General features: G+C 45.6%; 2 protein-coding genes across 2 annotated transcripts; both read right to left on the bottom strand.

Moving 5' to 3' along the window:
* LOC144136382 (acetylcholinesterase-1-like) lies at nucleotides 1–5,282 on the bottom strand. The gene is made up of 2 exons (XM_077668658.1): nucleotides 3,429–5,282; nucleotides 1–348 (listed from the first exon to the last, which is right to left on the bottom strand). The coding sequence occupies exons 1-2, from the start codon at nucleotides 4,973–4,975 to the stop codon at nucleotides 201–203; spliced, it is 1,695 nt and encodes a 564-aa protein (XP_077524784.1). The 5' UTR covers nucleotides 4,976–5,282; the 3' UTR covers nucleotides 1–200.
* A 4,198-nt stretch (nucleotides 5,283–9,480) lies between these two features.
* LOC144136378 (acetylcholinesterase-1-like) lies at nucleotides 9,481–22,052 on the bottom strand. The gene is made up of 3 exons (XM_077668655.1): nucleotides 20,246–22,052; nucleotides 15,789–15,938; nucleotides 9,481–9,705 (listed from the first exon to the last, which is right to left on the bottom strand). Exons 1-3 carry the CDS (start codon nucleotides 21,856–21,858, stop codon nucleotides 9,507–9,509), a joined length of 1,962 nt encoding a protein of 653 aa, XP_077524781.1. The 5' UTR covers nucleotides 21,859–22,052; the 3' UTR covers nucleotides 9,481–9,506.
* Between the last annotated feature and the right edge of the window lie 650 nt (nucleotides 22,053–22,702).

Below are 22,702 nucleotides of genomic sequence, written 5' to 3'. Positions count from 1 at the left end.
TAGCATACTAAGAACACAGGATTGGCTCAAAATATCACTATGAACAACACAGCGTTCATGGTCACAACAGCGTCGTGTACATGTATTCTTCTGTACGTGACGTCTATTTTTTTACTCTGATTCTCCCGGATCCTGCACTGACTAGCTCAGACACAAATTCATCTTCAACATAGCTTCGAATGTGTTGAAAATAAATAATTTTATTCCTGGTAAAGATAGGGTTTCCAAATTTCGCACCGCTCGTGGAAAGTCCCCGTCGTGAAGTTATTCGGTCGAAGAAACACGCTTGGATAACTCGTCGCAGAATAGGTTGGCCAAGATCGGGTTTGCTGTAGTAAGCCTGGTTTCCTGCGCAAGCAGATAGAATAATAAATTCAGGTGATTAAACGAAAAAATAAAGAAAACAAAACTAAACTTAAGTCTATCACACCACTCGCTTTTGCCGCTTTCCGTATCACACAAAAATAATCTAGAGGGCTCTGTTAACTTCCCCAAAAAGAGCTGAAAGGAAAAAAAGTAAAAAATGTGCTGGCCAACCGCATGTCATCGAGTACCCGGTGGTGTGAAATGATATTTCTAGATGCATTTGCTCCGCTCTTCACGGTAGCAAGTAGATCAGACAAAGCCACAGTGTCGGAGTAGTCTACGGACTGCAATCGAGCGTTCTGTTCATAGACACGTGTAGGTTTTTTTCAGTTCAGGTGAGGGCTGCGCATCTTGCCCTGTGGAGGTTAGCGCCTTGTTCCTTGCCCTCCAAATACAACAGCAAAGACTGCAGCTCACGCTATTCTTTTTGCAATCGCAGTAAGTCTGACAGCAGCAATGAGGGTACCCAGTGTCGACCTAGGGCTTTGTGGAAGGCCAGTCCTACGTATTGAAGCTAGCCCCCATGGTGGCTTGGTGACATTGGCGATGGGTTTTTGGGCCTCTAGCTTTGGGTTCAACCCAGAAAGAATGGCTGTGCTTCGATGGAGGCAAAATAGAAACAAAATAACATGCATGTACTAATAGTTAGTTAAAGTTAACGAACTCTAGGTGACCGTAATTGAATGCGAGCACTCTACTATGACACGCTTCACAACCGAAAAAGGGTTAGTACTTTGCGAATGAGACACGACACGAGAACAGGAACCAAAACGACAACACAGGCGCAGACTTCCAACTGTTTATTTGAGACCTAAATGCAAACGCTATATAAGGCATGAACTTAGGCGCACAACCATCGCTGTCATTCACAAAAGACCTGATTAAAATCTAGACAACATTAACACAATTTTACGTTGCAGAAGAACCGATAAACCACACAGCACTCAGTCAGCATGTCCCCAAACACCCCATGTCATGAAAATGATTTTTAAATAAGTAAGGAACCTAACAATCAACCTGAGTAAAGAGAGTGAAAAATACGCGAAGTGACAATGCAGGTGATTCAACAGACAACAAGAGTAAAAAAGCTATGCAAACGCGATAAAATCATGGTGTGGCATATGAAAAAAACCGGCATGAGAGCATGGAAAATACAAAGAACACGTGTAAAGGTGAAGATCAAAATCAGGTTCAAAGAGTGGGATGAGGTATGGAAAAACAAGCATGACATGGAAGCCAACAAAGAACAAGTGTACAAGTGAGGATTAAACCAGATAAAACTAGATTTCCGTCTTTGAGGTACTACATACATATTAACCAAATTAGAACATAAGTGAAACACTTATAGATGGCCTTGTAAAAACGTGATTTCACTCGGTGAAAGCGAAATAGACGGGGTGCTGACGCATTTTTCACGATGTTTTAAGATGTGATAGGCTTCGACCACCTCCCTTTCCGTCCTATCTCTAGATTTAAACAAAAGGGTAGTGTTGCGCAAAACTGGGTTGCAAGGCACTTTTTTCTTTTCCTTACCCTTCCCTTTACAGTTCTTACAATGCTGCGCCAGATGACCTCCCATATTGTTCTTCATTGCCAAGTTATGTTCGCGTGCCCGTTCATTAAAACACCTAGCAGTCTGCCCAATGTAAACCACACGTGAGGGGTAAGTTCACAAAGTGCGATTCGGGCCTTGTCTACCAAATTCCCCTCACCTGTGGTAGAGTTTACATTAGGCAGACTGGTAGGTGTTTTAATGAACGGGAACGCGAACATAACTTGGCAATGAAGAACAATATGGGAGGTCATCTGGCGCAGCATTGTAAGAACTGTAAAGGGCTCCGTATATTTCGCTTTCACCGAGTGAAATCACGTTTTTACAAGGTCATCTATAAGTGTTTCACTTATGTCCTAATTTGGTTAAGATGCATGTACCTCAAAGACGAAAATCTAGTTTTATCTAGTTTAATCCTCACCTTTACACTTGTTCTTTGTTGGCTTCTATGTCATACTTGTTTTTACATACCTCATCCAACTCTTTCACCTGCTTTTAATCTTCACCTTTACACGTGTTCTTTGTTGTTTCCATGCTCTCATGCCGGCTTTTTTCATATGTCACACCTTGAAGATCGTGCTACTGCTTCACAACCCATAGCGTAGTTTCGGCATATAAAAATGAGCAAAAGCATCAACCATATATCTGAACTTAAATGGGTGTCAACCGATTCGTAGAGGCATCAATTAGTGAAAAGTACGAGAACAATCAAACCCCATTAATGGCTTCCGAGACTACGGTTGTTTATATATATGCCCGATATGGAGTATTCAGAAAGGACAGCTGCAAATATTGAAAGAACATGTGGTCAAGCAGTGCTGTCTGTGTCACTCCTTTTTACAAGGACCCACCATATATAAGCGAACTCCCTGGGAAAGCCATACAGCAACTGAGCTGAGCGCATAATTCAGCGAGAAATTTTCTCAGAAGCCGCGAAGTAGTGAGTGAAAAAGTGCGCAGTAACAATGAAAAGATTGGCTTGTGGCTACAATTTAAAGAGATCATAGCAAGGCCCGCACCAGGGAAAGCGAACACAGTAAAGAAGAATAGGATGGAATAGTATACGACAGGAAAAAGCGCGTCCGCTTTAGACGCGAGTAGTACTGGCTGGTCCAGGGAAAGCATGCGCATTCTTTCTGCGGAAATCGTTGGTGTCAAGCAAGCGGCAATGCGCACTTGCACTAGCCTTTTGCCTTTCTTTTCAGTTCCCGCGTAACGCCTTCAATGGGCGTATGATTATAGTCATTCCGACACGGCGGGGTACACTTTTCAGCTGTCAGCTAAATTGTGACAGCCGATAACGGTCAAGCAGAGAAAAAAAAAATGAAAATGCTCTTTACGCCCACTTAATTTCATTGGTGTCCATATTTTATAAACTACTTCTCGCACTAAGGAGGCTATATTAAAGTTTATGCTTATCCTCTTCAAGCCCATTTAGCGCATAATGAAGCTAACGTGACGATTTTATTCCTTCAAGACTGCGGTAAAGAATAAAAAAAACAGAACTTACCCGTACTTCGCAAACTTGTAAAGCATCCTCATCAGCTCTTTAGAAAAGCACTTCTCTTCTTCGGTGACTTCAACTCCAGAGAGCAGCTTTTGGGCGTCCGCGTCTAAAGCATTCGTGTACTTCGTTTTGTCACTAATGGCTGAGTCGCTCCCGTAGAAGAAGTAGATGTCGTCCGAATGCGCCACTCCGTAGCTTTTCGGCCACAGACTGAACGACGGGCGGTGGTCGAAGACGTACCTGTACGTTGGTATGCCGCTTCTAGCGGTAAGGTTTGCGAAGAAGTGAGTCGGGCAGTCGAACAGGGCATCACCAACGACCCTTGCAAAAATTGCGAAGGCAGATTCACTGTCATGCTCAACGCCGTAATCGCCGTAATACTTGGCCACTATTCCTCTGGCTTCCTTGATTGGGATCCCAAATGTAGTAGCCATGAATGCCATCACGGCAAGCCTGTAGTCTTGCTTGAGGAGCAGGTCGATTTGTGGGCTCAGGTATCGGATGTTGTCAACGAACAAGGTGCCTTCGTCTCGAGTTGTTCCAAGGAAAACGCTTCGAACACCCATTTCTGTCCAAGTAGCCGCAGCTTGCGGATCATAGGGCATGAATGAATCGCCGAAAAGAGGAAAGAACAATTGGTTAGCAGGATCTTGTTGTCTGACGGCATCCATGATTACCTTAGCGTCGAGCTTCTTCAGGCAGGCGACAATGTCGCCCAGCTGCTCGTCCGATGGCCTTCCGCTGTTGTAGCAGCCCAGCACTCCCGCAATGTTTCGCATTTTGGCAGCCGAACTCTGTGCCTGCCACAAGATGACGCTCAACGGGGTCCCGCTGTGCATCACGACCTTCTTGAACAGCCCTCGGCTGTATGGCGACACGGCGTGAAAACCGACCGACATCCCACCCGCGCTCTGTCCTGCGAAAGTTACGTCACTGTGGTCGCCGCCAAAGTTTTCAATGTTTTCTCTCACCCACTTCAGAACGAGGTGTTGATCCCACAGGCCATTGTTTGCAGGAGCGTCTGGAGTGTTGGTTGTGAGGAACCCAAACACGCCGAGGCGATAGTTGAACGTTACGAAGACAACGTTGGACCTAGAAACGAACCTTTCCATGTCGTAGACGAAAAGTCCAGAGTCTCCCCATTGAAACGCGCCTCCATAAACAAACACAATTACCGGCAACTTGGAGGGACAGCCTCCGTCCTTACAATCAGGCAGGACTGGCCTCCAAACGTTAAGGTAAAGGCAGTCCTCCGAGGAACTTTCGTAGTGCAGCGTGACGCGCTTGAGGAACCTCAAGCTCAACTGGCGGCACGGAACCGGCTTCTTCGTGGCGTTGAAAACTCCTTTCCATGGTCGCAGGCGTCGGGGTTTCTGGAAACGGAGTTCTCCAACGGGAGGCTCGGCGTACGGAATGCCGTAGAACGCATCGACAAGCTTGTTATTCACGTGAAAGCGCTGACCTGAAACAAGTCCCGAATTTGTACGGACGACTGGACTATCGGCTGCGCAGAGGGCTAACACGGCGCCGAGCAGAGCGCAGAGCAACATCTCTCCGGAACCCTCACAATACCGGCGATGAAAACAGGATTCGTGTGGAGAGGGCCGCTGCGTCGGGTCCTCTTATAGCGAGACGTCCTTCGCGTATTACGGGAAGCCTTCGTTTTCTTTTCTCTTCTTTGCTTCTGCAGGCAGTTGAACCTCAACGAGCGTTGGTATATTTGGTCGGCTTTAGCTTCCTTGCGATCTTGAAGAACCGATTGGAGGTGGAAAGTGCGTGGGATCGAGAAACGACGCTGTGACGTCAAACTTGGTCTCCTGTTAGCGAGAAGTTAGAAACCAGACGAAAGAGTGAAGAGTGGTGCTTCTATCTGCGGCTCACACGGGAGCCGTTGCTGTGATCATGGCCACCCTTGCCCTGCAATTACGATAGCAATGAAGATGAGCTATGGGGTAGTAGCAGTAGGCGCACGTCTGCGGGTCAAAATCCAACGACCGCTAGTGTGCGCCAAGGCTGTGGGCTTGAGAAACGCTAAAGGCGATTCCACGCGTCACCTGTCTGCTCCCAGACGCCGGAGTTCATCGTACCCGGGTACTACAATTACTGAAAGAAAACTAACCTCCAAGGCAGTAGGTGCCCTGCTTGTCGAGCATGTTTAGTCCAAGTCTATTTTCTTTTTGTAGAAAAGCACCTTAAGGAGGCAGCCTGTTTGCTTTCAGCGCATGCTCCCGATGCGAATGCAGACGTAAATAACGACGTAACTTTTAAATGCCTTTTCGCATGAGTTTTGTATAATATTAGTTGTGAAAGAATGCTCTGCTCTTAGACTCGACTTAGCGGCGCTGGCTTTTATGACGGCCTAGGCCGGTTAAAGCCTAATAATGATTGATCCAGCACGACGAAAAACTCATGCTATTTGTTATTGGGCCGCGCGGATGCAGTTTTACCCTCTCCACAGGCGCACAATAAATTTCAGCATATGCTTAATGCCTTAAATTTGTGAATTCTATTATTTCGGAGCATGCACTACAAAAGGTTTGATGTCATTATACGTACGTCATAATCACTATAACGCCTCTGAGCCATTCAGAAATTTTACCTGATTATTAACAGTGCTCACAAACACATCTCGTCGCTGTGATTTAAATGCAAAATTAATCATATCTTGCAGAAAAAAGCGCCGTTATTTACTGACAGATCGAAAATGTAGCCTTCAGCACATAAGCCGTGACTATGAGTCATAAGATACGGTTAAAATGGCGCCAATTGCACCGAAAATGTAATAGAGGTGCCTCCTCTGACTGAAAGTTATGAATAAAGCACATTCTAAATTTTCTGCTTGAAAGCTGGCCGTTTCTAATAAGGTTACGTGCTTTTATGCATGAGGAATGGGGACAATAGTGTCTTGCATATCTTGCATGCATATGAGTTTGCGAGTCTTGCATGCATATGAGTTTAGCGAACTCAGTAGGTGGCGAATGACAGAAAGTATAAAGACATCAACTTTTTTCTATGCGACCCGGCGATAGTGTCGTTACAGAATACGGAAATAAGCACATAATCACATTAAATATGCCCGCGTGTTAGAGGTATCAGGTTACCGGCAGATTGCGTTTTGAGCGGTCTCTTTTTACTTCCCTTTTATTTCTCAGAAACATCACGAGCCTGTGAAGGCTGTGGAGCACGGCTGAACGCAGTAATCCTCAAAACATACTTCTACGGAGTGCAAGAAGAATGAGAACTGAGTTTAATATGCGGCCTTGTGATCACTCATAGTGTGTCAGTATTTACATTAGCATCACGCCATCAACCTGTTATTTTTCTCACAATATTGGCAGAACGTTCAAGGGCGCTGGCCACCGCCCCACAGAATGAAGCAGGTAAGGGCGCACTTGAAAACGGCTTATCGATATCACATTTTTTTCAGGTGCATTTTTCGTGTTATCAACCAAGCCGGCCGTTCACTTTTTACTGAGGGCGAAGTCTACACGTCGATAGGAATCGTTTCCGCTCCTATCTACCTCACAGCCAGACACATTAAAAGATCACCCAGATATATATTTTTCTTTAATTCTCAGCATTTGATAGCATGACTTCAGGGCGCACGTGGTTGACCCTTGTAGCAAGCGATTTAAGCGAGATGAGGACACCTCATTCCACCGTCTGGGACTTTATCTGTGCATCTTTGGCCGTCCTGTCCTTCCCTATTTGACACAGGCTCGCGAAAGTGCATTGCTCGAAGATAACAAGCGAACTTTACATGCATGGATGCCGTTCAGCAGTCAACCCTGGAGTCCTTAGCGTTTTCCGTCCATTGCTTCAGAAGGAAGCCATCACCTCCTACGCGACCCCGCGCAAGTTTCTCCCCGTCTACCTCAGTAAGCGAGTTGTTAAGGTCACCTTCACGCAGTCCCGAGCAGTGCACCTGCGTGATTCTGTAAATGTGGGAAGCGAAAAAGTCGTGCTCATAAAAGCTTTAATCTTTGAGGGACTATAACAACGTGACTTACCCAGAGTCAGTGTGCACGAATACCGTCCTTCAGGGCATCGAAACAACCTAGGTCGAACTAGAAGACTAGCGGACTAGAAGGAAACATTTAATGCAATGCGACACATTTGCGCCTGGTCCTCTGCACCGCTCTTCTGTTTTCTTCTGTGGAAACATATGGACGGTCACGTAGACGCAGTCACGTATGTTTTGATGGGGCCTGTGTTTGTGCAGTTTGTTACTGACCCTTGAGTAGGAGTGATAACGGCGTTTGCATTGAAGATTATTGACGATAAGTATTTTCCTTGCACTATCTTTGTAGAATCTTATTATAAACATGAGCTCATGAGGGTGCGTTCTAAGCTTGAATATGGTTTTGCATTTACATTCGTGTAGACTTAACTCCCTGCAGTAAAACTCTACAAATGGTCTCATGTAAAATGACAGCAGCGCAAAAAGGAGGAGGGCGGGCGATGACGACAAAAGGATCCGAGCGCTGAACTCCCAAGAATGTTTTTTTTCTTTTCTCACTTGTTGCCCGAGGCAAGGTAATCAATCATTCGTGCATGAGGAAATATGCCAGCTCTTTTTCTGAGAGAGAACTGGAGGCTGTGTTGGCACAGCCCTCCGCAAGTCTAGCAATCTGTTTTGATTCCACAATTCCCTGTGTGTCACGTTGTTTACTTATCTTGATTAGAGACTCTATTTTTGATGACAGTAGTGTTCTCTAGATCGAGGGAGAAGTCCCTGTCAGTCAAATAGTGAGTTGGAAGAAAACGTGCATAATATTTGCTTTCAGGAGCATTTTTTACGTTCTTTACATTCTCTCTTGACATATTCACGCATATCCTAGCTTGACAACGTACATCTTTCGCACCTTAAGGGAATCTGGCACACCTTTTACGCGTTCAACAAATGGCAGCCTGTGGTTCTTGCTGCAGACTCACTGCTGAGTAGCCTCCGGATGAGTCATTCTGTACAATTGTCCAAGTATATCCGAAACTTCTAAACCTATAAATCGGAGAGTATATTTGGACCATATTAATCTAGAATTCGGCATTCACAAATCATAGCACATGCTTCTGATTTATTCTTACATGCTGCACGACTTTTTGTGGACAACTTAAGTACGCTTATAATGGACTTTTTTTTCCTTAATATAACGAAGGAATGGTTGCTGCCATTGCGCTGATTATGATCATAGTAAAAGGCAGGACAGAGCCCCACTTCGGAGCTATCACATCTTCAGACGAATTAAATGTAAAGCATCGATGGGTGACATAGCGAGAATCGGTATCAGTTGTCCGGGCTTGTTATGGTCACGTTAATTGCCAGCGTATGAGGGATGAACTGAATTGGGCATTGTTAAGCATCAAAACGCACTCAAGTGTTCTATGAACGGTCTGTTATCCGTGAGCTAAAGAATCTCTCCAGTAGAGCGCAAAGTTCTCGAAATTCAGCACTTTCTCGTCCAATGCTAGAAATAAATATGACGTTTAACAAAAATGCACAAAAAAAGCTCAACAGGCATAGTTGAGTTTTAAAAGTCAAGTTTTATAGTCACCGGCAACTTCAATACTGTTCATTGTTTCTTGCCTTTGCTTCCACTGGTACGAGTCAGCGACCGATTTTCCTGTGCCTGCTTCTCTTTTTTTTCGAGAATAAGTAAAAGGTATTATTAAATCCCTTCAGTAATTAAGCCACCCCGGTGGTTAAGTGTTGCTGCTTGTCTGCTGACCCGAAACCCGCGCGACAGGTCTCGGCTACGGCGGTCGTATTTGATCGGGGCGGAGCGTTACAGGCCCATTTACCGTGGGATGTCAGGACACATTAAATAACACCAGGTTGTCGAAATTATCCGGAGCCCTCCACTACGGCGACTCTCACAGCCAGAATTGCTTCGGGACGTTAGACCCCGTAAAACTAAAACCAAAATAAATGCTTTCTATTTGTTTCTACTTTGTGCTGTGACGAATGATCATATTAATTTCTTTTTCTTATATACCACTGGCCATGACCGTGTTTGTAAGCATAACTCGACAGAACATATGATCGCATTAGAAAGTATTTGCACACATTGGGAAGTTTATGTTTTATTGCCAATGGTAAGCGACAATAAAGGCCAGTGCAACAGAAATGGCACTCGATGAAAAGGCGGGGCTGCTCGATGCAGTCTTCTTCTTGAAGACGGAGTTCGTCTTGTCAGGTGAAAATTTTGTCTTTGATGACTGGCCACCGGAGTTCTCAGCTGTGCTCTTCGGCGTCGCTGGGGTCGCAGTCTTGGTCTCCGACCTGCGTTCAAACGAAGAGTGATAGCGTTATTCACAGCAGTGGCTTCACTTAAGTATGCATACCGTAATATCGTGTCCAAGAGGGCCCTACGAGTAAAATTACTGAGATAAAGATCGTGCGGGACAGAACAATTGTCTTGCGGAAAGTATACAACATATGATGCATTAACAAATCACAATGTAATGTGTTGCTTGCCAAGTGTTCCATGGGAGATATGATGATATGGGTGGCTGGATACCGTTCAGTGGCCTTCCCAGTTTTGCTAACTTTTCAGTTAGCAAATGATAAAATAAATTTCTCGTGCCCAGCGGTTTATGCTACAAAGCAGTGCAGCGCCATGGTGCATCTCGGGCCGTCCTGCAGATAACTGTGGCCGCTACAGTGCTGACGAGAAGGAATCGTCCAGAACATGCCCGCGATGCCTTCAGAGGTCCTGAAAGCAGAGAACCTCCTCGACAACTGTGGACACGACAGTTACACACCATAAGCTGTCAATAGTTTGGGTTGAGAAGAGCAGTCATGTCTGTCCGAAATAAAGTAAGACAAATGGACGGGATCTTTTCGTACAAAGCTGTCGCTTGCACCTACAGAGTCAAGTGTCGATGCTGCGAAACTTCGAAAACGCTATCACTACTGAGCAGGATGTGCGCGAGAAGAGGACGCCACCTTGAGCGCCATGCTTGAGAGATCGCTCCGTGTTTACAGGTTTCATATGAAGTTTGAAAATGCTCCATCATGCGGCTGACGAGAAAACCGATCCGGAAACTGAAGTGCAGTCCTTTTGTTGCATAATAAATGGCGTTACTTTTGCAGAAGCGGCCCGGTTTGCTCAAAATGGGGCACAATTTGAATAGGCGCGCTAAGGAAAGAGGTACAGAGCAAATTGTCTACTCAAGCACATAGTAATTTTGTTGCTTAGAGCTTGGAAGTTAGTATTGCACGAATTTTGAACAAACGGATCACATCAATGATCATTTCGGGATTCCACGTATTCACCAACAAAGTTTCTCTCTCTCTGAGAGAAAAATCAGTTTTCCAGCAGTGATGTCAATGGCCCGAATTGCTTGCAATTTTTTTTTGCACGCGACAGTTATTGTGAAATATTGGCTACAGTCAACACGGGAGCATGTGTATCGCCTCCCATATCCAAAATTCGTGCAAAGACTTCCTCCTCGGCACATTTTTTGTGCTGTCCAATATTTGTAGTGTTCCGAGATAATATAAACCATCCCAAGCCAACTCAGCTGAGATGCGCATAACGAAGTACTGGATGCTCTTATAATGCTACTGATTGTTCGGGCCAAGTGGGCAAGCTAGGGTCGTAACGCTTCACGTAAAAAAAAAAGCATGAGTTGGCACGCAGCTTTTTCCGCGAACCCGGCTGCGGAAGTAATATAGACGAAAGAAAGGTCACTTTCATTCCAGTAAGATCTTTTGTAAAACTCTCCCTGCTCCTCCTAGTTCTCTCCCATATTTAGTATGCAATAAAACTTCGTTAAGAACGACGCAGGATCCTTACCCGCGTTTCCTTTTTTACGTTAGTTCTCAGGTCAAAGTGCAATATTTTTGTGCGTGACGGTTTGTTTCTCAAGGTAACGTGATGTGTGCTCGGCCATGCTTGCATTCGTAACGCCACTTCCGTTGAAGCATGCAGTTTGCAAAATCACCGACGGGCTTGTCACTGATTCCAATAGTAAATTAATATTGTTAAACCAATTTCTGCTTAAAGCTTAAAGGCGATGTATAAGGGCGATGCAAGCCCTTCCAGAAACATTCGGTATTTTCTGGTTAGGTTATCCCCTGCCCTATAACCGGGAATGGTCTTTGGCTAAACCTTGCTCATGGTTAGTTTCCGACCCCATTTTCTTGCCAAAAAAGTGATCTGTTGAACCAGGAGGAGTCAGTCCTTGCGGTAGGTATGACATATGCTACTACTGTTTCCGGCGATGGCAGTAAGGAAGGTACGTAAGTAAAATAGAACTAATCGTGGCGTTCGAAGGAAGTATGGCGAGAGAGGAGGCAGACTCTAGACGAGCCTATATAATGCCACTAATTTGTGTTAAATGGCGAAGAAGCATATCAACTTTTGCACTGAGTAACTTGTAAAAGCGAAAGAAGTGCTGACAGTGAAAAGCGAATATATTTTAAGTGTTACTACAGTGTGCTGAACAGTGTGCTGAACCTACTGCAGTGTGTAGGATTTGTCTGTAACTAATTTTCTAAGTTTCGAATTTTCGTTATTTGCTCTTGTAAAGTCTTTTTTCTTTTTGCAGGGTCTTCGTGTCCTTATTGATTTGTTGAAACTGTACGGCATTCCTGTAATTCAAGTATATATTTTCTTGTGTGTACGATGACTATTTTTTTAACCTCCAATGCTGCCGCCACAATACATGGCATATGAACGAAGACTCACAGACTTATGCATGAAGCTTGCATACTCATATGTGTGACAGGCCTCCCATGCATCATTACACCCACCCTTGCCGCGGAAAATGCGTCATTTGGAGCTTTACTGACAGCGTGGAAATATGGCCGCGACTGCATAGAACCTTTTTAAGTTAGAGTTGCGTGTAGTTGCTGTTTCTGTATGCGGAAACGAATACTGCAGCGGAAAATCCCAGTAGATTAATTGTGTGCATGGTGAATACTGCATCAGCCCCGCATTGTGCGGGAGTGGCGAAGAAACTTAAGGAAGGCTGAACGGACATTCACGATGACGGTGGGCAGCGACGGAGGAAAGTGGAGGGGGAATTGTGAATCGAGAAATTGAAGCGGTTCACGAGAGGCGTAGGCTCACGATCTGCAAGTTTTGCGATGGAAAATTTTCACATGTTTCCCGCGACTGGTAACTATTTGGAAGGGCGGCGTTCGATATTAAACGAGGACGTGCATGACATCGCGATGGCATGGCTGAACTCATAGGCAGCTACGTTGTTTGAAGAGAGTATTATAACGCTCATGCTCCCATTACGACAAATGCCTCGACTGATATGGCGGTTATATGTAAAAGTAGGTCGTAGATATACTTTCGTACCGTATAGAAAATTCTTGTCAATATTCGTAACTGTTTTTGTTTCCAGCCCCACCGGAAACCGGACAACAACAACAAAAATAACCATCGTACAGCACGGTTGGGTTGATATATGTGTCCGATTGTTTACAGTTAATATTTTGACGTTTGTTCATTGTTAGCACGTATTAAACGCTTGTGCACCCAGGGTCAGAAGTGTAACAAGCATTTGTGATGTAAATGCGTAATATAACAAAAACGCGAGCTTATCTATAAGCGCGAGAGCTTTATATCGGACACCCTTCGCCGCCAGGTAACGCGTAACCCTCTAAACAGTTCATACGTCAAGCGCAAGCCAAAAGGAATACTTCTGGAATAAGTAAAAACAAAGAGAGAATTAAGTGACTCTGCGAGGCATTTTTCTCTCTAACCTTAGCGCCAAGCTGTTGACAAGAGGCCCACGTGTGTGCACGCACCAAGCGATGTACCTGCAGCCATAAATGACTGTTGTCCAGATAATTAAGTATGGCCACGTGTCTTCCTGGAATCGTTCGTTCATGCCGAGGGGAAACACAGCGGCACAAAAACACTGCGCGTGGGGCGGGTGCGGCCTTCGTCATATGGCTGCATCGACAAGCGCATAGCAGAGCGTATTTTTCTCTCCAGCGAATCATTGGGCACAAGGGACGGGCTTCCCATCTGTCACATCAAACACGCCATAATTACTGCTTTTCGATCATACAAAGTGGCTGAGTGGACCATTGGAGATAACTGAGATGGTCGCTTGCTCTGCAGTTTACATGACATGATGATCGATGAGGACTCGGCTGTTTGGATAAAAAAAAAACCATGTGATACATGCGCAGCCTATCACAGAAGCGCTTTGTTCAGCACCTAACATTGGAGAAAATTACTGTGAGTAGTTTTGTCAGATATTATATTTCAAGATATGAGGTGATGTTCAGAAAGACAAACAAAGTTCTAACACCTTAGGAGTGGCATGATTGCAATGTAGCCTGCGTATGATCGAAGAAACAGTTTGGGAAGAGGTCTGTTTACTGTCGCTTGTGCTTGGTTTTCAGTAATGAGCGCCAGAGGCAAAGCAGAACAAAACAAGCTGCCGTCCTATTCGTCACTCCACATCAAGGTGGCTTCATAATTGCATAGACTTCAAGGGGATCTGACGTTCAATCGGTTTTTCTGGCACGTGCCGTCTTTCTGTGGGGTGGCATCGAACCCATCATCTAGGAACTCGTAAGAACAGCGTTTTTCGCGAATACTCGGTAAACACTCACGAACACTTTGTGTCACGCGTTCAGCCATTCCTGTACATAACAATTATTGCATGATCGGCGAAACGTCGCAAAAACAAGGTAAGCGACGAATACAAACAAGAGTTTCCATAATCTCCAACTGGCGCCTTAATTGGAAAAATGGTTACACAGGTAAATTTTATATAAAACGAAGTGGCCGGAGTAGTAACGAAGCGGCGATCTAATGCAGAACCTTCTAGCAGATTTTAGAGTCTGTTTGAAGATGTGATTTTTTTTTTTTGTAAAGCACAGCCGACTTGTCACCGCCGCATGTGTTTCTTTTCTTCTCCGAAATAGGATTCCGCAATTTCGCGAGGCGCAGACGACTTGTTCGAGCCGTGGCCACTTGCCCTGCACTTCGCTTGCTCTTTAACGAAGCGGTGCCACCTGCCTTAGCTAAGATCACAAGCATTCCTGATCACTACGTTCCATCACTACGCCAATAAGAGTCCGGAACTACCGCATTGCGAGGGCTGCGGAGATCTCTATAGGGAAATGCACATACTAAAAACATTGGAGAGCCACTCAAGCGTAATCTTCTCTTATGTAATTATCACTGCTTTCTAACTGCTTGCCTCTCCATAATATGATGGAGCGGGACATCTACGCCACCGGAACTGCTTTCCACGCTGTAGCCCCGTCTGGCTGCACGCAATCATGGTATCTCGGAGCTCATCCTCCGCCTTTGTCGTGACATCAAGGGGACCAAGTAAGGCCGAATACACCGTGGATGTACACGTGACTCAGACGTTAGTCGCAAAATTATGGTAGCTCTCTCTATCTGCAGTAGGCTACCTGCGAGCGAACGCTTTATTTTTCTTGTTTAGTATTTTTGTCACCTAAAAGAGTTGCTGCTGGCCGCAGGAAAGGCAACGAGGGGAAAAAACACGCTCATTTCTTTTGTTTCCATTTATCCTCGTGTTCTTTCACCCAGCCATTGACATATCGGCCATTTTGAACCATGTTAGTCTTTCTGCTGGTCAGCGAGATTCCATACATACCACCGGCGGCGTCATTGGCAAAACCACTTGAGTATCATTGTTCACAACCGAGCAACCTTGGGCTGCGGCTTGCAGCGTGCATGAAGGCGACAAGAACTGGGGTAACCCGTAGTAACGACTTTCGTGTTAGTTGAGAAAAAAAAAACTGGAAATTTAATTTCGAACACCATGAATATCCATAAGCGTCAGCTTAGGGCACGGTGCAAGGTACCTAGGTGAGTACGCACCACACGAAACGCACTGGACGCCAGCGGCTCGTATAAAGTACCACTATCGCACTGCCAAACCGGGTCTTTATTCGCAGCGTCTTCTACCCGCCTAAATGTTTAACTTCGCCAGCATAAAACAACAAAACATACATAGCTATCTCGCTGCCGTATAATCCGGATGATATCGAATGGCACTTGTTTTTGTTTTTTTTTCTTTGGCATGTAGCCAACCGGTCAAAGTTCAGCTCAAGCACACACATACGCTGCGGTAAGTTTTTTTTTTTAACGCAAGCTGTGGACTGGGCCCCCAGTGAGGAAGGCAAGAGGCAATGGCAAGCAAACAAGTCAATGATCGGGTGACGAAAAGAAAACCGGGACACGCTCCAAATTCTCCACACATTAGGACAAATCTTTAGGCGAAAGCTTAAGCTCTCCGGCGTGTTTTACACTGATGGCGTATCGTTTAAGCAATATTAATTCGTATTTAATGGCATACTTGGCCCCTATATTATTGTGCCAAGCACGGCTTGCACACGGCCGTGGAACGTACTTGCGCAGCAGCAAGGGTTTCCAGAGGTTGCATCGGGAGCGTCGTTGCTCTCCCGTCACGTTGAAGTTGCTGGGCTTGAGAGTGACGACGAGCGTCTGGCTTGGCGAGTGCTGCGGCCACTTGTCGCCAGGTGTCAGCATCGCGGGCGTCCTGGCATGAGGGAAGGTGGAGGGAATAAGAAGATAAGAAGTGCTTGAAACAGGCGTTCACCATCATTGGCTTCAGTACCGATGGACACGATATGGTGTGCAGAGAAAAATGTAGCCAACAGGCTTAGAAAGCATGGAATGCACGGATGAATTTTACATTATTTAATGTTGTGTATATAGGAGAGGAAAACTCATTGCGCAATCATTTTAGGATAGTATACTTCATAGACAAGGTAAACAAACGCTTGTCGCCTAGAGAAGCCAAAACCGCTATCTTCGCACATGTCACACGTGCCACGTGTCGTAAAGTCCTGTACACAAGCGGAAGGCCGTGAACTCGGCTCTCTCAGGCGGTATGTGGTTGTCTTTTAATATTTTCATTAAAGTCATCTCCTACATAATATCATAACTCAATGAACTTAGCCCTACTAGCAGAATTGATTCTCACCTGGTCATCAGAGCTATCGGGGTAGCAAGCACGTCATAATAAAGTGGTACATAAAATTAACCAGCCATTAGTGAGTATGAAACGTAGATTATTTCGGGTCCTAGATTTGTTAACAGGACAACTATAATAGCAAGTTGGCTTTGGCGACTCACATTCGTATGACATACGAGAGCAACGGCCTGCACGGACATTATCAAATAGCAAAGAAAGTGAACGCAGGTTAATAGAGGGAAAAGGAGCATCGAAGGCGAGAAGACGAACGGCTGGGCACGTGGGAGATTAGAGAATTTAGGAAAAGGCTGGCGATGGCCTTGAATGCCCTTCAGGCAACGCTATAGCACATAGAATAAAGTACGTACGGCTCCAGAACTAATCTTGTGTCAGTTTAAGTCGTGCGCACACTGATGTTCTCATTAGGAGAAAAACGCAGGAAGGGTACGTATGTACGCTTAACAAAAGCAACTTCAAGCACGCGAACTTTTTTATTCAACTCTACAATCAGCAGCGCCGGTTTTAAAACCCATTGTAAACGTTCTTGTTAATCCCGAAAGTTTCTTCTGAGCTGGATCAAAAGCCAAACCTTTAGAAAGGGATTTCTATGCCCAGCAGTCAATACGTTCCGATACGTAGTGTTTGTAGTCGTCTATATGCAGAGCAGATTCAACGTTTCGCCCTTTTAAGGTAATTAATTAGAGGGGCGCTGATTTTCTGGCCTTTTGCAAAAATGGTTTTCTTTGAACCTCTTTTCTTTATTTTAAAGTCTGATACAAAGAATCGTATATGTCTCAGCACAAAAAGTTTTCGAAGCGACTTTTACATATCGTGTGTAGTGAACGAAAGTAAGTTCTTTTTAATTTTTTTTTTGTGCAGTACCCAAACGACTACACAATGCCGAGGTATTCTGATGCGGTGACGCACTTCAGTATGCACCTAGTCGACTTTGATACAGTGCGACCGTTCCGTGTCATCATCGTCAACAGCTTAACTGCGCTCACTGCAAGAGACAGTCCTTTCCGATATATCTCCGATTAACCCTCTCCTGTGCCTGCTGCGACTACCTTATCTCCGCAAACTTCCAAATCTCATCCGTCCACTCGACCTTCTGCCGCCGCCTACTTAGTTTGCCTTCTCTTGAAATCAACCTTGTTTGCTTGCGAAGGCTTCTTGCTTCGCATTATACGCCCTGCCTTGCCCATGCCCATTACTTATTAATTTCAGCTGGGATGTCGTTGACCCGCGTTCTTTCCTCACCCACTATGCTCTCTTCTTGCCTATTAACGTTACACCTATCGTTCTCTATTTCCATAGCTCGCCCCGTTGTCCCCAGTTTAAGTTGAAACCTTTTCGTTGTCCTCCACGTTTCTGCCTCATAGGCGAGTACCGCTAAGACGCAGCTGTAATATGCCTTTCTCTTGAGGGATACTGGTAAACTGCCATTCATTACCTGAGAGTGTCTACAAAATGCACTCCACCTCATACTTATTCTTCTAGTTCTTTCAGCCACGTGGTCCTGATCTGCGGTCACTGCATTCATTCCATTTCATTCCCTCCTTTATCCCTTTCCTTATGGAGTGGTGCGGGTGTCCACAGAGATAAGTGAGGAAGTTACTGCGCCATTTACTTTCCTCAAAAACCAGTTTCCAGTTTGTCTTTCCAACGCTCGTTCGAACACGTTTCCCTTCCTTATTACGCGCGTTGTGGTCGGTGGTCGCGGCAGTGTAGATATTCGCATGGAGGGGCCACGTGCTCGGGTAGCTGTGACACATTTTCTCAGGGAAGAATTTTTTTAATATCAATGCTTGTCCGTAACGCATTAATGCATGTCTCTCAACTTGCATCTTTTATTGATATTTTGGAACAGTGTAAACCTTCTCTCGCTGCTACAAGAGTGAGCAGTCGGAATACGAAAACAGTTTGCTCTATCTCAATCTTAGAAAACTGTCATAAACTAAATTATTTAAAGAACTTGCCATACTGAGCTAACTAGTGTTGCATAACAGGAGCTGTGAAACATGCAAACGTGCACAAGAAAAGAAATAAACACACCTCTTTAACTTGTGCTTTTTTATGTGTGTTCTCCTCTCCCCCGAATGTTTTTGACGACCTTTTCTGTTTTGATAGGCCGGAATGGGTGAAACATCTTGTTTTGTTGATGGCGGAACTTGATAAATGATCCTAATATGCTTGCTAGTTGTCATAAGCGAAGTCACGCGCTCTTACGTTGTATTATTGTGATGTAATGTCAAGATATTCGATAATATGCCTAGTTAATGAATCTTACCACGCAGTAAACCATGATCTGTAGACGCATTTCCTGGCACCTTGTCCTGAATATTTATAATTTCTTGTTAAGCTCGTTTATGTGATTACTTTATTATAAACCCAGCCTCAACATGTGAACATACACTGCTTTCTTTGTGTCTCAAAAGATTGCTGTATTGACGCACTTTCATTGAAAAAATTGTTGAGGTAATCTAGAATATCATAACGGCAAAATTTATCAGAAAACACTTTTGCTCCTTGCTTCAAAAAGGCAATTATTTTACCTATTAGTCGCAGAATACTTTCGCAGCGTTTCACTTTCAATCAGTAAAATGTTTCGTTTACTTGCTAGCTCTCTGGCAGAAATAAGCACTTTTTCCTGATCTATTTCCTAACTTGAATAGGCAATAATCGAAGAATATGGTTGGAGTGTTTCTCCAGTTAAATATTTTCCTCCACATACCTTCTCTAGGAAATTGCGCGTTCCAAGCACGTGCACCTTTGGCCGCCAGCTGTAATGACCGTCTGGGTCGATGCCAAATGGCTGGGAATACCAAGCCATAGAAAAAGCCACGTGCTCGACGACCGGGCCATTGATGCATGGCTAATTAATTTCCTGCTTTTTCCCTCAACCTTCGGCTAATGCAGCTGCTAGTCAGTAATTCGACAAAATTTAAATTCTGGTGGCTTTAGCGGCAAGTACAATTTCGGCATGCAAGTGTGTAAGGAGAATGCATTTTCCTTAATATAATAATAATAATAATAATAATTGCTTTTTGTGGAGAAGAAATGGCGCAGTATCTGTCTCATATATCGTTGGACACCTGGACCGCGCCGTAAGGGAAGGGATAAAGGAGGGAGTGAAAGAAGAAAGGAAGAAATAGATGCCGTAGTGGAGGGCTCCGCAATAATTTCGACCACCTGGGGATCTTTAACGTGCACTGACATCGCACAGCAAACGGATATTCGCAATCGATCGATGAAGGAAAGCGTCAGTTAACAGAACATGTAAAATTTTAGTTGACGTACGTCAAAGACTGGACTGCCGAAATGAAGACATATCTCTACCATTTCTCAGTCAAGATTGATAACCCAGTACGCTGAATTTTTTGTGGTGTGGTGCTCTTTCTTTGCCTGTCTAGTTATGAGCACTCTGCATGTCTTTCCGTGGCGTAGCCTCTGTACTTAGAAAGACGCCCCAAACCATTTTGTTTAGCACTGTTTAGGAGTTGCTTTATTCAATAAATATTGCCATGTGCTGAAATTTGTGATGAAAAGATGATTTCTTTTTCTTCATTTTATAATTACAAGCGAACGCGAAGCGCATCAAAAGGCTGAAGTAATGCGGTCGCTATCGGACACATTGATTAGTGGAGCGAGTAGAGCACCCAGAGAAATTGAAACTCTATTATGGCTGAGGCCTTCCCAGGCATAAAGGTTCGAATAAAATGCTCAAGGGTAGGACTCAACCCCGTCACATGCAAAGCGTTACATTAATGTGTGACATGCGGATTAATTAACACTGTTAATTGAAGCCTAATTATGAGTTCGAGGTGTGGGAAGGAGAAATTACGAGCACAGAGAAGACAGCTACGTACCCGTCTTTCGCGAAAGCAGTCCAGCTTGCGATGATCTGCTTGACGAATTCCTCTTCAACTGGAGTGTGGGTCTTTTTCAACACCAGTTCGCGCAGATCTTGCCCCATACCCGGAACAAACAGGTTCTCGTCCTTGGGCAGCAGCAGAGATCCCATCGTGTAAGGCAGGTCGTCACCGTGTGTAACACCCATCCATTCGGGCCAGTAGCTGTCGGAAGATCTGTGGGCGAAAATGTAGCGGTATGCCTTCACGCCCCTCTGAGTAGCAATGTCCGCGAATATCAGCGTCGGACAGTATATCGTGGCGTCCGCGAACAGTTCGCAGATAATGTCAGTGACAGACTTTTTGTTGTGTTCCACACCCTGGTGACCAAAATAGGCAACGGTGATATCACGAGCGTGTGACAGGGGTATATTGAACATAGTCTTCAGCGCGAGCGTCACAGCCAGGCGGTAGTTGCCAGATATGTAGTCATCGAACTGAGGCGCTATGTCACGCATACTGTTAAGAAAGACCGTGCCTTCGTCTGTGGTTGTGCCGAGCATGATTTCATTGACATTCAAGCTTGCGTATGTTTCGGGGTTCAGCGGGTCGTTCGGAAAGAACTCATCGCCGAATACCATCGGGAACATCTGCTTGAAGGCGGTCTCTTCTTTCAGCTTGGAGATGATAGCGTCGCTTTCAACCTTCTTGAGACAAGTGACGATACTGTGTGTATCCTCCCTCCAGTCTTTTGAGTTGTCGATGCAGCCATGCGCGTTCGCGACACTGACGAATTGGCCCACCACGTTGAATGTCACAGTAAGGAACAACGACAGCGGAGTGCTGCTCTCCATTACGATCCGTTTGAAGAGGCCTTTGCTCTGCGGGGACACAGCGTGTAGGCCGGCGGAGATCGCGCCTGCGCTCTGCCCTCTCAGTGTCACCATCGCGGGGTCACCGCCGAACCGGTCGATGTTCTTCTGAACCCACTTCAGAACAAGTACCTGGTCCCAGAGTCCCATGTTGCCCGGGAGGTCGGGGTTCTTGGCCGAAAGGTATCCGAACATACTAACCCGGTAGTTAAACGTGACGAACACCACATCTGCTTGAGCCACGAACACGGAGGGGTCGTGCAGGAACAATCCGGAGTCGCCCCACTGGAAGGCTCCGCCTTGTATGAACACAACGACGGGCAGCTTGGCTCCGCACGACTCCGAGTGGGGGCAACTGGACGACGGCCGCCATACGTTGACGTAGAGGCAGTCTTCTGCGCTGGTATTGGAATAGTAGATCCGCGTTCCTCCGAGGAAGGGCGCATCCAGCTGGCGACATGGCGGAGGCTTTTTGACCGCTTGCAGCGTGCCCTCCCAAGCGTGCGCTGGCTGAGGCTTCTCGAAGCGCAGGTTGCCTATCGGAGGCTCCGCGTACGGTATGCCGAGGAACGCGTCCACGTCCTTACCCGACACTGTGATGCGCTTGCCCGCAAGCAGTCCGTCTCCGATGCGCACCACCGGAGCCTCCTCGGCACAGCCGCCATTGAAGCACAAGAGAAACAAGGCAGCGCCCAGCGCTGCCAGAGAAGGTATGCTTCGCCGCTGGTGCGGCTTACGACGCGCCTGCCACATCTCCATCGCCGGCAATAAGAAAAGGCGCGCGCACTCTACGGCGACTGGCTTCTTCGACTCGTCATGTGTGCGGAGTAACTCGCTTGTGACGATCGCCAAGGTTGGAGTCGGCACGCCAAGTGCCCCACTGCGCGACGATACCCGGCGATGCCGCGCGCTACTCTTGTTTTTTTCCTCAATTATTGTGTCGCAATCGAGAAGGAAAGCTGGGACTCGATTATAGGCGACGAAAATACAAGAACAGCAGCAGAACAGTTTGATTTGCACAGGCGCGAACTACGATAGTGACTCACCGGACACATTGACGCAGGTGCGTAAAGGGGAAAAGATGGAAAGCGTGGTGACGTCAATGAAAGCTGGTTTTCATCCTTCCGCACGTGCTTTCAAAATCGTTCTGGGATCGCAGTAGCGTCTACGTGGGCTGCATTAACTATGTGTGAAGTTGGGCGGGGGATCGAGCTTTCAGTGTTGGACTCGCTTATTTTAGAAGGAACGAAGTCCACAGTGCGCCCAGAGTATGCATTTTCTCTTCACTAAAAAAAAAAAAAACGTGGAACCGAATGCTTATGCTGACGGGAATGCGGAAAATGATACTTGTATTAAGCGATTGGAGCAACGCTGTATATCTGTTCTGCTAAAACGGTGCAACACTTATATAAATTTGTGCAAGGTGAGTTGCTGACTGCGCAACAAATATTGTGGTTAGCGTACTACAGCATGCTCGATAGTACTGAGGAAACAATTTTCATACAACCGCTATTAATTTTAACTTTGCTACGAACAAAACGATAATACAAAAAAAAACTTATTGACAAGGTAGTGCTAGCATAGACCATCAAGTAGTATACTT

This window comes from Amblyomma americanum, chromosome 6 (genome assembly GCF_052857255.1).
Source record: "Amblyomma americanum isolate KBUSLIRL-KWMA chromosome 6, ASM5285725v1, whole genome shotgun sequence".
NCBI lineage: Eukaryota > Metazoa > Arthropoda > Arachnida > Ixodida > Ixodidae > Amblyomma > Amblyomma americanum.
This window is presented reverse-complemented; position numbering and strand designations above follow the sequence as displayed.

Coding starts and splice junctions, on each gene's coding strand:
- LOC144136382 (XM_077668658.1), bottom strand. CDS start 4,975: ATGTTGCTCTGCGCTCTGCTCGGCGCCGTGTTAGCCCTCTGCGCAGCC. Junction 349..3,428: donor TACAAGTTTGCGAAGTACGG/GTAAGTTCTGTT, acceptor CTGCTTGCGCAG/GAAACCAGGCTTACTACAGC.
- LOC144136378 (XM_077668655.1), bottom strand. CDS start 21,858: ATGGAGATGTGGCAGGCGCGTCGTAAGCCGCACCAGCGGCGAAGCATA. Junction 15,939..20,245: donor ACTGCTTTCGCGAAAGACGG/GTACGTAGCTGT, acceptor CCCTCATGCCAG/GACGCCCGCGATGCTGACAC. Junction 9,706..15,788: donor AAACCCTTGCTGCTGCGCAA/GTACGTTCCACG, acceptor GTTTGAACGCAG/GTCGGAGACCAAGACTGCGA.